This window comes from Paroedura picta, chromosome 3 (assembly GCF_049243985.1).
Source record: "Paroedura picta isolate Pp20150507F chromosome 3, Ppicta_v3.0, whole genome shotgun sequence".
Lineage (NCBI taxonomy): Eukaryota > Metazoa > Chordata > Lepidosauria > Squamata > Gekkonidae > Paroedura > Paroedura picta.
The window spans coordinates 16,150,594-16,162,694 of NC_135371.1; the positions used below are offsets into that span (position 1 = coordinate 16,150,594).

At 51.3% G+C, this 12,101-nt stretch overlaps 1 protein-coding gene across 1 annotated transcript in view; it reads left to right on the forward strand.

Moving 5' to 3' along the window:
• LAMB2 (laminin subunit beta 2) overlaps positions 1 to 12,101 on the forward strand; it is a 57,700-nt gene that overhangs the window by 21,269 nt on the left and 24,330 nt on the right. The window contains exons 10-18 of the mRNA XM_077324903.1: positions 1,895 to 2,074; positions 3,937 to 4,049; positions 5,598 to 5,677; positions 6,852 to 6,987; positions 8,030 to 8,188; positions 9,568 to 9,695; positions 10,207 to 10,327; positions 10,455 to 10,647; positions 11,232 to 11,375. Of these exons, the coding sequence (XP_077181018.1) occupies positions 1,895 to 2,074; positions 3,937 to 4,049; positions 5,598 to 5,677; positions 6,852 to 6,987; positions 8,030 to 8,188; positions 9,568 to 9,695; positions 10,207 to 10,327; positions 10,455 to 10,647; positions 11,232 to 11,375 (1,254 nt within the window). The remainder of the gene's footprint in view (positions 1 to 1,894; positions 2,075 to 3,936; positions 4,050 to 5,597; positions 5,678 to 6,851; positions 6,988 to 8,029; positions 8,189 to 9,567; positions 9,696 to 10,206; positions 10,328 to 10,454; positions 10,648 to 11,231; positions 11,376 to 12,101) is intronic.

The following is a 12,101-nucleotide window of genomic DNA, read 5'->3' on the forward strand; positions in this document are numbered from 1 at the left end:
AGATGTGGGTAGTTGGAAAATGTAGATATGAATATGTGCATACTGAGGTAGCCACCAGCTTTCTCACCAATGTCCCCAAGACACTGGGGCCAGCTTGGTGTAGTGGTTAAAGGTAAAGGTATCCCCTGTGCAAGCACCGGGTCATGTCTGACCCTTGGGGTGACGCCCTCTAGCGTCCTCTTGGCAGACTCAATAGGGGGTGGTTTGAAGAAGAAGAGTTGGTTCTTATATGCCGCCTTTCCCTACCCGAAGGAGGCTCAAAGCGGCTTACAGTCGCCTTCCCATTCCTCTCCCCACAACAGACACCCTGTGGGGTGGGTGAGGCTGAGAGAGCGCTGATATCACTGCCCGGTCAGAACAGTTTTATCAGTGCTGTGGCGAGCCCAAGGTCATCCAGCTGGTTGCATGTGGGGGAGCACAGAATCGAACCTGGCATGCCAGATTAGAAGTCCGCACTCCTAACCACTACACCAAACTGGCTCTCTGGGAAGGCAAATTACCAGTGCCTTCCCCAGTCATTACCGTTTTACCCCCCAGCAGCAAGCTGGGTACTCATTTTACCAACCTTGAAAGGATGGAAGGCTGAGTCAACCTTGAGCCGGCTGTTGGGATTCAACTCCCAGCCTTGTGGTCAGAGATTCAGACAGCATGTCTGCTGCCTTACCAGTCTGCGCCACAAGAGGCTCTTGGTGTAGTGGTTAGGAGCAAAGAATTCTAACATGGTGAGCCAGGATTGATTCTGCGCTCCCCTACATGAAACCAGTTGGGTGACCTTGGGCTCACCACAGCACTGATAAGGCTGTTCTGACCGAGCCGTGATATCAGGGCTCTGTCAGCCTCACCCACCTCACAGGGTGTCTGTTGTGGGGAGAGGAAAGGGAAGGCAACTAAGCCGCTTTGACACTACTTCCAGTAGAGAAAAGGGGCATATAAGAACCAACTCTTCTTCTTCAAGCCTCAAATGTTACTTGTCTTAAACACAGGACAGGGAAGTAATCTGACATGGGAAATAACACTTAACAGAATACAGAAAACAGGACATCCGTTTCCTGGAAATTTTGTTCCCTAATCTTCCGCAATGTGATCTTCTTCCATAGTTGATGGGAACTGTAGCTTTTGAAGTCTCCTGAATAGAAATGGAGGGCTGAAAAATCTACAGTTTACAGCGATCCATTGCATCCTACCTGGTGTCAGCATCTGGGTACTCATGTGATGAATGCTACCGGTTGTGCAGAAGCTAATAGCCTAAAATTCCACTGGTTTTAAAAGGCCACCTCAAAATAAAATACCCAGTGTTAACTTACAGGGTGCTAGAAAATTAAAACAGACTTTTTGACGGTGCCATTCTAAGCAATGCTACACCTTTGTTTGAAGTATAAAGGTAAAGGTAAAGGTATCCCCTGTGCAAGCACCGAGTCATGTCTGACCCTTGGGGTGACGCCCTCCAGCGTTTTCATGGCAGGCTCAATACGGGGTGGTTTGCCAGTGCCTTCCCCAGTCATTACCGTTTACCCCCCAGCAAGCTGGGTACTCATTTTACCGACCTCGGAAGGATGGAAGGCTGAGGCGACCTTGAGCCGGCTGTTGGGATTGAACTCCCAGCCTCATGGTCAAAGCTGTCAGACGGCTGCCTTACCACTCTGCGCCACAAGAGGCTCATTGTTTGAAGTATAAATGTAATTAAATAATAATAATAATTAATAATAATAATATCGCTACAGCAGGTCTCTCCATCCGGCCTGAGACCGCTCATTGGCTAGAATACGGTGCAGGCTGGTTGTTACATAGGTTAGATGAGGGATAGATTAAGTTTCTTTTCTCCAGGGCTCTCTTGGCCCCTTGAATAGTGAGCGCCACTCTCTTTGCGCCCTTGACATCTCCCCCTGCCTTCCAGCCTGCGACTGTGACCCTGACGGCACCCTCGACGGCGGAGTGTGCGACGCGCATGACGATCCGGTGCTGAGGCTGATCGCGGGACAGTGCCGCTGCAAGGAGCACGTGCAGGGACCCCGCTGCGACAGATGCAAAGCCGGCTTCTTTGGAATGAGTGCGGACAACCCACAAGGCTGTCGACGTAAGGGGCCCTTCTCTCTGAGCAGTCTGGTCCGTCCGTCTCGGCCCTCTAAGGGACTCGGAGCCACCGTTGCTTCCACCATAGGGTGCTGTTGTGGGTAGGCTTCTGGGAAGTTTTAATATCTGCTAGAGCAGGGGTAGTCAAACTGCAGCCCTCCAGATGTCCATGGACTCCAATTCCCAGGAGCCCCTGCCAGCATTTGCTGGCAGGGGCTCCTGGGAATTGGAGTCCATGGACATCTGGAGGGCCGCAGTTTGACTACCCCTGAGTTACAGGGTTAACTATTTGTTTACACTTGTTGCTGGTGGGGACAGGCAGAGTGGGTCATGTGGTCTGTTTATGGATATGCAGATTTGTTTAGGGGCCATTTCCTCATGCTTGTTTACCCGGTACACAACTTTAGCAGGAAGAGAAGAATTCTCCTTCCTCCTTTTGTTTGAGAAGACATCCACTTTAAGCAGATAGGTAGATCCATCTTGAATCTTCACCATGTAACAGCTGAGGGGTAGAGCTCCTGTATGAGCTAAAGAAGCTATGTGTTTTATTGTTTTACCTTCCAGTTTCCCCTATCCTGGTTAGCTAGTAAACTTGTCCTTTTATATAGCAGTCCCCAACCTTTCTCAGGTCAGGGACCGCCTCTGGGGTGAGGGGAGAGCCGATGGCCCGGGCGCTGCAAAAACGCACATGTGCAGTTGCTGCGCATGCGCGGTTTCGCCACCAGGGGGCGCTAATGCGCATGCGCTGCAATTGCGCGTTTGCGTCACCGGCGTGCCAGCGGCTGCGCCTGCCTCTTCCCTTCCTTCTCGCTGTGGGCAGGGGGAGGCAGGCGCGGCTGCCGGCGGCCCGGTACTGTGGCCTTTGCGGCCCGGCTCCGGGCCGCGGACCGTGGGTTGATGACCCCCACTTTTATATACAGTATAACTGCTGATATTTTTAATAACATAAACTCCCAGGTTACGCTAACAGTATCACCTTTAGGAGTCGGGGACTTTTCAGTTAAAAAATGAGATAAGTAACGGGGATGAGAAGAAATTATGCATGTGGTGGTGAAAAATCACAAGAAATTCTTCTCCCTTTCCCAAAATGATAGAACTTGAGGCCTCCCAGTGGCGCTGACGGCTGGAAGATTCAGGGCGGACAAGAAGAAACACTTCTTTATTCAGCAAGTGATTAAAATGTGGAATTTGCTGCCAGAGGATGCGGTGATAGCCACAGGCATAAGCAGCTTTAAAAGGGAATTAGATTCATGGAGGAGAGGTCTTTCTGTCAGTGACTACTAGCCATGGTGACCAAAGTGAACCTCCATGTCCAGAGACACTAAACCTCTGAAGGCCAGAACCTGGAGGCAACATCTGGGGAAGTTCTCAGACTCCATGCCCAGTTGTTGGTCCTCCAGAGCAGGGGTAGTCAACCTGTGGTCCTCCAGATGTCCATGGACTACAATTCCCAGGAGCAAATGCATGAACATCTGGAGGACCACAGGTTGACTACCCCTGCTTGAGAGCAAATGCTGGCAGGGGCTCCTGGGAATTGTAGTCCATGGACATCTGGAGGACCACAGGTTGACTACCCCTGCTCCAGAGGAACGGGTTGGCCACTGTGTAAGAGACAGGATGCTGGACTAAATGGACCATTGGTCTGATCTAGCAGGACTCTTCTCATGTCCATATGGGTGTTGAACAAATTAAGTTTACCTCACAAGATGGCTCTGAGGGGAAAAGGAGATCACTTCATAAGCGTCATCCTCAATTCCCCGAAAGAAAACTGAAATGTGAAAGGGATAAATGCATTTAAAACCTATTTCTCAGCATAGAGGATGGAGGTTATTTAACTGGGATGATCTCATCCACTCTCCCTCCCAGGATGCCAATGTGACCCACGAGGCACAGTGCAGGATGGACCCCAGTGTGACGTAATGACCGGCGACTGCTTCTGCAAACGTTTGGTGACTGGGCGCAGCTGTAACCAGTGTCTGGTGAGTGCTGGGCAATCCTCTTATTTTATTTTTATAACTAGGGGCCAAGCCTGTTGCATTCAGGAATACAATAGGCGCTAGATTGGGGAGGGGGGTGGAAGAACTCTGCGGACGGCCTCCCCCTCCCCCCACCTGGAAAGGCTGCAGGCAGCTGTTAGGGAACTCACCAGCAGGGGCAGCTCTCATGCAGCAGGGATCTGCAGCCTCCAAGCCTCAGAGGGAAGTGGAAGGAGGAGGGGCTGGTCAGGGGTGGGGGATGGAAGGCGATTGGCTGGCTGCTGGACAGACAGGCAAGCCGGTTGGAGGAGGAGGCACTCAGGGGCGGGACATCCTCCCTGAGTGGGTGTTAAGTGCTGAGTGGCACTTAAACTATGAGTCACGGTCCTCCTCTGAGGCCTTACCAGAAATATATTATGTGGAACAGATTGATGATAATTGATGATGTTTCCTGGGCTGGTCAGACATTAGTATTCTCTGATGATGATGCTGCCCAAATCGTTTGCATCTGAGAACGTTAGTGGCCTTTTACCAAGTCAGGTGATTGATCCCTCTGGCTCGGAATGGACTTTTCAGACTGGGAGTGCCTTTTTAAGATGAGAGACAGAGGCTTTCCCCAACAGTTTTGTCCACAGACCTAAACCCTGTGGGGCGAGTGTGCACAAGAAACAGACTTTGTTAAAACATATGTCGAGTTTATTAGAACGAATTTCAAGCTATCAATTTATCAGTTAGCCAGGCGGGTCTCTAAAAGAAAGCCATTCAGAACACAAGAAATACTAGCTTAACTTTCTAACCAGGGCAGAGTCTGCACTTACTTTCTTTATTCCATTGTCAATCCTGTTGAATTCAGATTGCTTTGAACTCGATTCTTCCTTCCCCCCCCCCTTCCCCATTGAAACAGGAAAGTCTTCTGCACGTGGTTAGGGGGGCTCAGAAGGTGGGGGGGAGCCAAGCCTCTTTCTTTCTTTTCTTGAAGGGGGCGGAGAGGAGCCAGGCAGGGAAGCCTCTTTCTTTTCTTGGAGGGGAGGGGGAGAGGATCAAAAAAGGCAGAGGAGGGAGGAAAAATCCAGGACCGACAGAAGTTGAGAGAAATTAGGGGCTTCTCCTTTAAGGCAAGCATGTCACATGACCAGGTGTAGCCTATCAGAGGTTCTCTACCACGGAGCTTTCTTTCCCAATCCGGAGCTTTCTTTCCCAAATGGATATTCAGGCTTAAAAGCAGTCTGAGATATTGCACAATAAAGGTAGGGTCACTCCGGATCAATCCTTGCTGCAGAAGGAAAATTAAAATCACCCCAAATCCAAACGGAAATCGCATTCTGTGTAGAGGGCAGGGACTGAATCGATCTGGGGTTGGAATAAAAGCTCTGTGCAGTTTACACCCAGGGTTGCTTGGTCCATCCTCCCTGCCTGGGGTGGGGGGCAATTTCCAGAGATCTTATTATGGATGAACAGGCCCTCCTCCTGGTCAGTGTCCTCCTTTGACTTTCACATCCTCTCCCCTGCCTAAAAAAAGGGGTCCCTAACATGCTTTTTGTTCCTTTTCAGCCTGAACACTGGGCCTTGAGCCCTGACTTGCATGGCTGCCGGCCCTGTGACTGCGACGTGGGAGGTGCTCATGACAATCAGTAAGGAACTGGCCGAGAGAGTGCGGGGGGAGGCCCAACACGGAGGGGCAGGGGCCCAAGAAGAGTGAATGTGGGGATTCTCCATGAGCTCAGACACTAGTTCAATAGATTGCAGGGGGAGAATTACAGAATATCTTTATTGGCATAATAAACAGAAGATAAAATGGTAGTCAAACCAGGTCAGTTAAGTGATAGGTACAATCTTTCAATAACATATAAATATTACAAGATGGCCATATTGTGATGTGCGGTCCACAGTGGGCTCACAGAGGTCTGTTTTTAGCCAGTACAGGGCTCAGATATGAACAATTCACCCTTTGTATTGTTAAGAATACCTTGGCTATTTCTCAGATAATCTCTGGATCACTTTCACCTAGTATTTGATGCATTGTGTCCTTCTCATGTACACTAGTAGATTTCAGTTTTCTCCAGTAGTGATTTTTGCAAGTGGAAAAATCTAGGGCACTCCATCAATGGGTGATACAAAGTGTCCGGTACACCAGTGGTCCCCAACCTTTTTATCACCAGGGACCGGTCAGCGCTTGGGCCCGGGGGGGGAGGGGGAGTCTTTTGCTGGGGAGGTGGATGAGGAAGAGCTGCGGCCCGGTACTGACTGATCTATGGACCGGGACCGGTCCCCAAACCGGGGCTTGGGGACCACTGAGGTACACTACAGCCATGACGTCACAACCTTTCCGCAAAGGAAAGGTGCAAAAGGTAACCTCTGAATACACTGGAGGGGAAGATATTTAGCCGCATCAGAATAAATGTTCTTCTAAGAGAACTATCATCCAATATTCCTAAATACGCAGGAGAGGCTCTATATACGGGGAGGATTCCCCAGTGTTGAGGGGAACAGGTTCGGTTAGATGTTGAGCTCAGTATCTGTGCATCTCTATCCTCCATTCTCTGCGTTACTTGCCTCATGATTGTTCTTTCGACTTGGGCAACTAGTCGATGGATATCCAGTCCCAATGCACTGCAGCTTCCCTAGTATCTTCTTGTTTACAGCCACTAGTTAAATAGATCGCGGGGGGAGATGGGAGGGAGGGCTTGGGGGCACTGCTGTGGCACGAGAACTAGATTGCTTGGGGAACTGAGGGGAGGGGAGGCCCCAGAGGACGGGGTCGGCCCACCCTGACGTTCTACGATGCTCTGCCCTTTCTCCCCTTAGGTGTGCTGCGGAGACAGGTCAGTGTCGCTGCCGCAACCACATGGTAGGCAGGCAGTGCAACCAAGTGCAGACTGGCTATTTCCACATAGCGTTGGACCACTACACCTACGAGGCCGAAGAGGCCAGACTCCGCCAGGTGAGGAAGGGGCTGACAGGGGGAAAGGTTCAGACTAGGGCTGACAGCCTCCATTAGGGGCCTGGGGCATTGCAACTCATCTCCGGACAGCAGAAATCAGCTTCCCTGGAGATAATGGCTCCTTTGGAGGGCGGGTGGCCATGTGCCAAACTGAAGTCCCTATCCGCCCCAGGCTCTATCCCAAACCTCCAAGAGTTTCCCAACCTGGGCCTTGAAGCTGTACCCCTCCCCCATTCCCCACTGGGCATGGGGTACCTGGCGACCCTAGGAACCACCCCTGTTGGGGGTGCATATGAAGCGGCCTGCTGGGTCTAGTGAAGCATGAAACAGGAGAAAGGGGAGCTGGAGCCAGGATCAGCCCAGGTTCTGTTAGCCTTGGCCTGCTGCCTTGCTATGGGTGTAAGTGAAATAAATGTGTGTATCCCACTTGGACACAATTGTCAATGCTTGAGATAACCGCCAGCCTTTCAAGCCGTGAAGGAAGCCTGAGTGACGGATCTGATGCGGCACGCCCTTAGTCCCAGAAAACAGACCTCTGCTTACTCCTTAGTGAAGATCTCAAGTCAGTAGACGTTTCATATTGAAATCCTGCTTTTGCTGCCCATGTGAGGGTCCGTTCCAGGAAACCTCCCTCTCAGGCTCAGAGGAGGCAGAGAATGGATTGGCCTTAAGACTGTAGTAGCATCAACGCCATTCCTCTGCGACACTTTTATTGGCATAATGAAATACGTGTTCTTCTTAAATGAGAGTCAATTCTGGCAATGCTCCGAGGCCTGGTCTGCTGGTACTTAACATCCAGAGCAGCCAGAACATCATGATCCGCAGTTTTCTTGCCTGGATTCAAAGAGTATGGAGCAAAGAGCACCAGTGTGTCCCATGATGCCAGTGCATATACTGCTTCCCTCTGTTGCTAATGAAGTCAGGGATAGCTCAAAGGACTGAGACGGGGGAAGCACTGAGGGGACAGCAGCCAGGCGGGGGCTGAGTTGGCAGGGTGCTGTCCTGCAGAGAGGGCAATTTTTGTACCCATTTCTCTTGGCAGGGTGCGGAAGTCATGGAGCGAGTGCACCTTACAGGCCACCCAGCCACATGGACCGGGCTGGGGTTTGCCCGGGCTTTGGAAGGCAGCGTGGTGGAGTTCCAGATCAATAATGTTCCCTTCTCCATGGAGTATGACATATTGCTGCGCTATGAACCTCAGGTACCTCCACTTTGGCCTAGCAACAGAATTAGGGTTGTGCACTTCCAAAATGTTCACATTAGTTTCGGATCCGGAGTTCAGGTAGGGCACTGTTTTGGTTATCCTGATTCTTCAGGAGTGTTGTTATCAGTTCGGGGATTTCCCCCCAGGTATCTTTTTTTTCAGGCAATCATTGTTTTTGTTGTCCTCTGCGCCCCCATTTCCCCCTTTCTCTGAGGCAGCAGGAGGGAGGAGGGAAAGAGAGAAAGGTGATCCTGGACTTACTGGTGAGGCACCGCCTACAACACCAAAGACTTTTCTCCAGTGTTAGCCTCAGAAGAAGAAGAAGAGTTGGTTCTTATATGCCGCTTTTCTCTACCTGAAGGAGTCTCAAAGCGGCTTCCGGTGAGTTGGGTGAGACTGAGACAGCCGTGATATTACTGAAGAAGAAGAGTTGATCCTTATATGCCGCTTTACTCTACCCAAAGGAGTCTCAAAGTGGCTTACGGTCGCCTTCCCTTTCCTCTCCCCACAACAGACACCCTGTGAGAGAGGTGAGGCTTAGAGAGCCCTGAGATTACTGCTTGATCAGAACAGCTTTACCAGTGCTGTGGCTAGCCCAAGGTCACCCAGCTGGCTGCATGTGGGGCAGTGCAGAATCAAACCCGGCTCGCCAGATTAGAAGTCTGCGCTTCTATCCAGTACACCAAACTGGCTCTCGCACCAAACTGGCTCTCAGAGGTGGCCGAGCTCACCCCACAGCCGGAAAACAGCGTCTGTGTATGGGGTTAGGCTCCTGGGTTCCAGTGACACGAGGCTGTCACAGCCGCCATTCCCCCCCCCCCTCCACCAGAGACTTTTTGGAAAATAACAATCAAATAGCAAGCAGATTCCCTGCATTGCCAGCTTTCATTTTTTAAAACGAAAGTATTGAGCTTCCTTTGCTGTGGAGATACGCCCTTTGATTTTATGAGGGAAACTGCTGGAGATTTACTTCTTTTAAAAATGGGAGCTGGGAATTCAAGGAACTTGATTACACATATTAGTACGTTGTTATACGTAACACTATGCTTAATGAGAGTTTTTTTAAGCCCCCTGGTGGCCGGGCGAGGAATTGGACATTTCGGCAACAAAGCTGCTGTCCAGAGCCCTCTATGGCTGCCACCATGGGAGGGAGATTCGGGGGCTGCCCTCTACCCCCTCCCGTGGAATGAGCCAGACTCAGGTTGCCCCACTTTCATCTTCTTCCCTGCTGCACTGAATCCCTTCGGCTCACGACAACTTCCTCTACGCACTGAGCCGAGGGACCATTTGACCCACGTGCCATTTGACCCTTGCTCTGCCTTATTAGGGGAATTGCTGCTCCATGAGCCATGCTGTATGCTCTCCTGTCCCCTCAGCTCCCCGGAACATGGGAGAAGGTGAAGGTGTCGGTTGTGCGGCCTGGGCCTATCCCTACCGGGAGCCCCTGTGGGAACACTATCCCCGCGGACGACTTGATGTCTGTGGCTCTGCCATCCACCTCCCGGTGAGTGCTGGCAAATCCAGAATTGGTAGCGTTTTGACTTTAAGGATGTGGACATGTATGTCACTGTGGGGATTTGGACTGTTTCAGGACCAGACAGGGCTGCATCCTAGACAAGTCTGTAACTAGGGGTGAGCACTTAGGTATAATTCAGCCACCTCAGCAACCACCGAAGCCCGAGGCGGCCAGAGCTGTGGTGCAGAGGGGAGGGACGACACTGGTAATAGCACACCAGCCAGCCAGCACCCGCACGGAGGCACAGAGCTTTACCAGGCCTCTGGGATTTTGTTCTCCGAGTCTGTCCATCTCCCTTCTCAGCTGAACCATTCCCCTTGTCTTTCTTTTCCCCTCCTTCTCCCTCTTCCCTTGCCCCCCCCCCCAAAGAGTCATTGAACTCAGAGTGCAATCCCAGCATGCCTGGCAATTGTCTAATCTAGGTGTTACTAGAGTGTATGCCACAGAGGTAGGCTTTTTTCTGCCGTGTCCCGAACTATACAGTCCTTCCCGTCTGCAGCTACGTGGTACTGCCTCAACCAGTCTGCCTGGAGCAAGGGGTCAGCTACACCATCCAGGTGGAGTTCACTCGCTATGGAGGCCGTGAGCATTTGCAAGGCATTGCTATACTCCTGGACTCAGTAAGTACTGATGGGCGGGGGCCTGGTGTATCTGACAGGGGGAGCCATGGCTTGATGGAGGAGACACTTTCCAGTAACACTCTGTCCTTGTCTGTGTCCCTTTCCTTTCCTTCCCCCTCCCCCGAAGTTGGTCCTGATGCCACGTTACTCCTCCTTAGAGATGTTCATTGCCGGCGATGCGGCCTCTATTGCCCGCAAGGAGGTCTTTGAACGCTACCGCTGTGCCCAGCAGGCTCGCCCGGTGGTCAAGTCGCCCGTTCCGGAGCCTTGTGCTAACTTGCTTGTCAGCATGTCCGCCATCATCCTCCAGGGGGCGCTGCGTGAGTGTTCAGTTCCCCGGAGGGGGGGGGAAGGGGTAGACCTTGCCCGACGGCTCATCCCACACTGGAAAAGCTTCAGGCACCGCACAGAACTCCGTGTGGGGATGAAAGCGCCTTGGTAGAGGGGGTGAAATGATCCCTGGTGACTCGTACCACATGGAGACTTCAGTGGCTCTGTGTCCAGGCTAAGTTGTATGCACAAGTGGTTTCTCTGCCATCGTCTTCTGGAGTCAGGATGCTGTAGACCTGCCTCCCCTTTGTTCCCTCCAAAGGTCTCAAGGTACCTTCCTGTGATTTGGTGAAGGTTACATTCTTGCTCTTCGAGAGAGTGCTGCTCAGCCAGCGTTGTCTGCCCGGTTGCGAATTCTCTTGGGGCTTCCTCATGTCTTCCAGATCCAACCCAGACACCATATTGAAAAAAATCATGGATTTGGCCCAAGGTCACCCTTCCTTCCCCTCAAAGAAGGGGCCACGGAATTTCTAACCATGCACTGGCTCCCTAGGTGACCAGGTCCCTGAGATTTTGGTCTCCTAGTCCCCCTCCCATTGTCTTTCTTTCCACCTCCTTCTCCCTTTCCCCACAGCCTGCCTGTGTAACCCCCAAGGGTCCCTGAGCTCCGAATGCAATCCCAGCGGAGGGCAGTGCCAGTGCAAACCCCACGTCATGGGCCGCCGCTGTGAGCGCTGCTCCCCTGGCACCTTTGGCTTTGGACCCAGTGGCTGCAAAGGTGAGCGGGACTTGGGTTCTGATCAGCCCTTCCTCGACTGTTTTTTTTTTTCAGATCATAGAATTGTAGAATAGTATCATAGGATTGAATAAGTTGGAAAGTATCATATAGTATCATAGGATTAAAAAGGTTGGGAAGGACCTAACGACCATCCAGTCTACCATGCAGGTAGTCCTAAAGCTTCCCTGACACATAATTATCCAATCTTCTCTTAAACACTTTTAAAGAGGGAAAGCCCACCAACATCCCTGGCCAGCTGATTAACTACTCTATTGCCCTTATTTTTTCTAACAATCCACCCATAATTTTAAGCCCATTATTACAGGTCCTGTTCGCCACTGCCAATAGCTCTCTGCCCCTGTCTAAATGACAGCCCCTCAAATTCTTTAAAAGAGTCATCATATCCTGCCCAACGTTCTCTTCTCCAGGGTGAACATTCCCAGTTCCCACAGCCTTTCTTTTTAAGGCTTAGGCCCATTCTGCACATAGCGGATACTGCGTTTTCAATGCACTTTAGAAGTAGACTATCCTGTTCCGCACAGGAAAATTCAGCAGCAAAAGCACACTGAAAGTGCATTATCCAACATGTGCAGAATCGGCCTTAGTCTCCAAACCCTTAATCATCCTTTTTGCTCTCCTCTGCACCTGCTCTGAAGTCCTTGCTGGGCTCCTTCCTTTCAGCCATTGCTAACGGGGCCACAACAGAAATGTCGTTAGATCATCTGT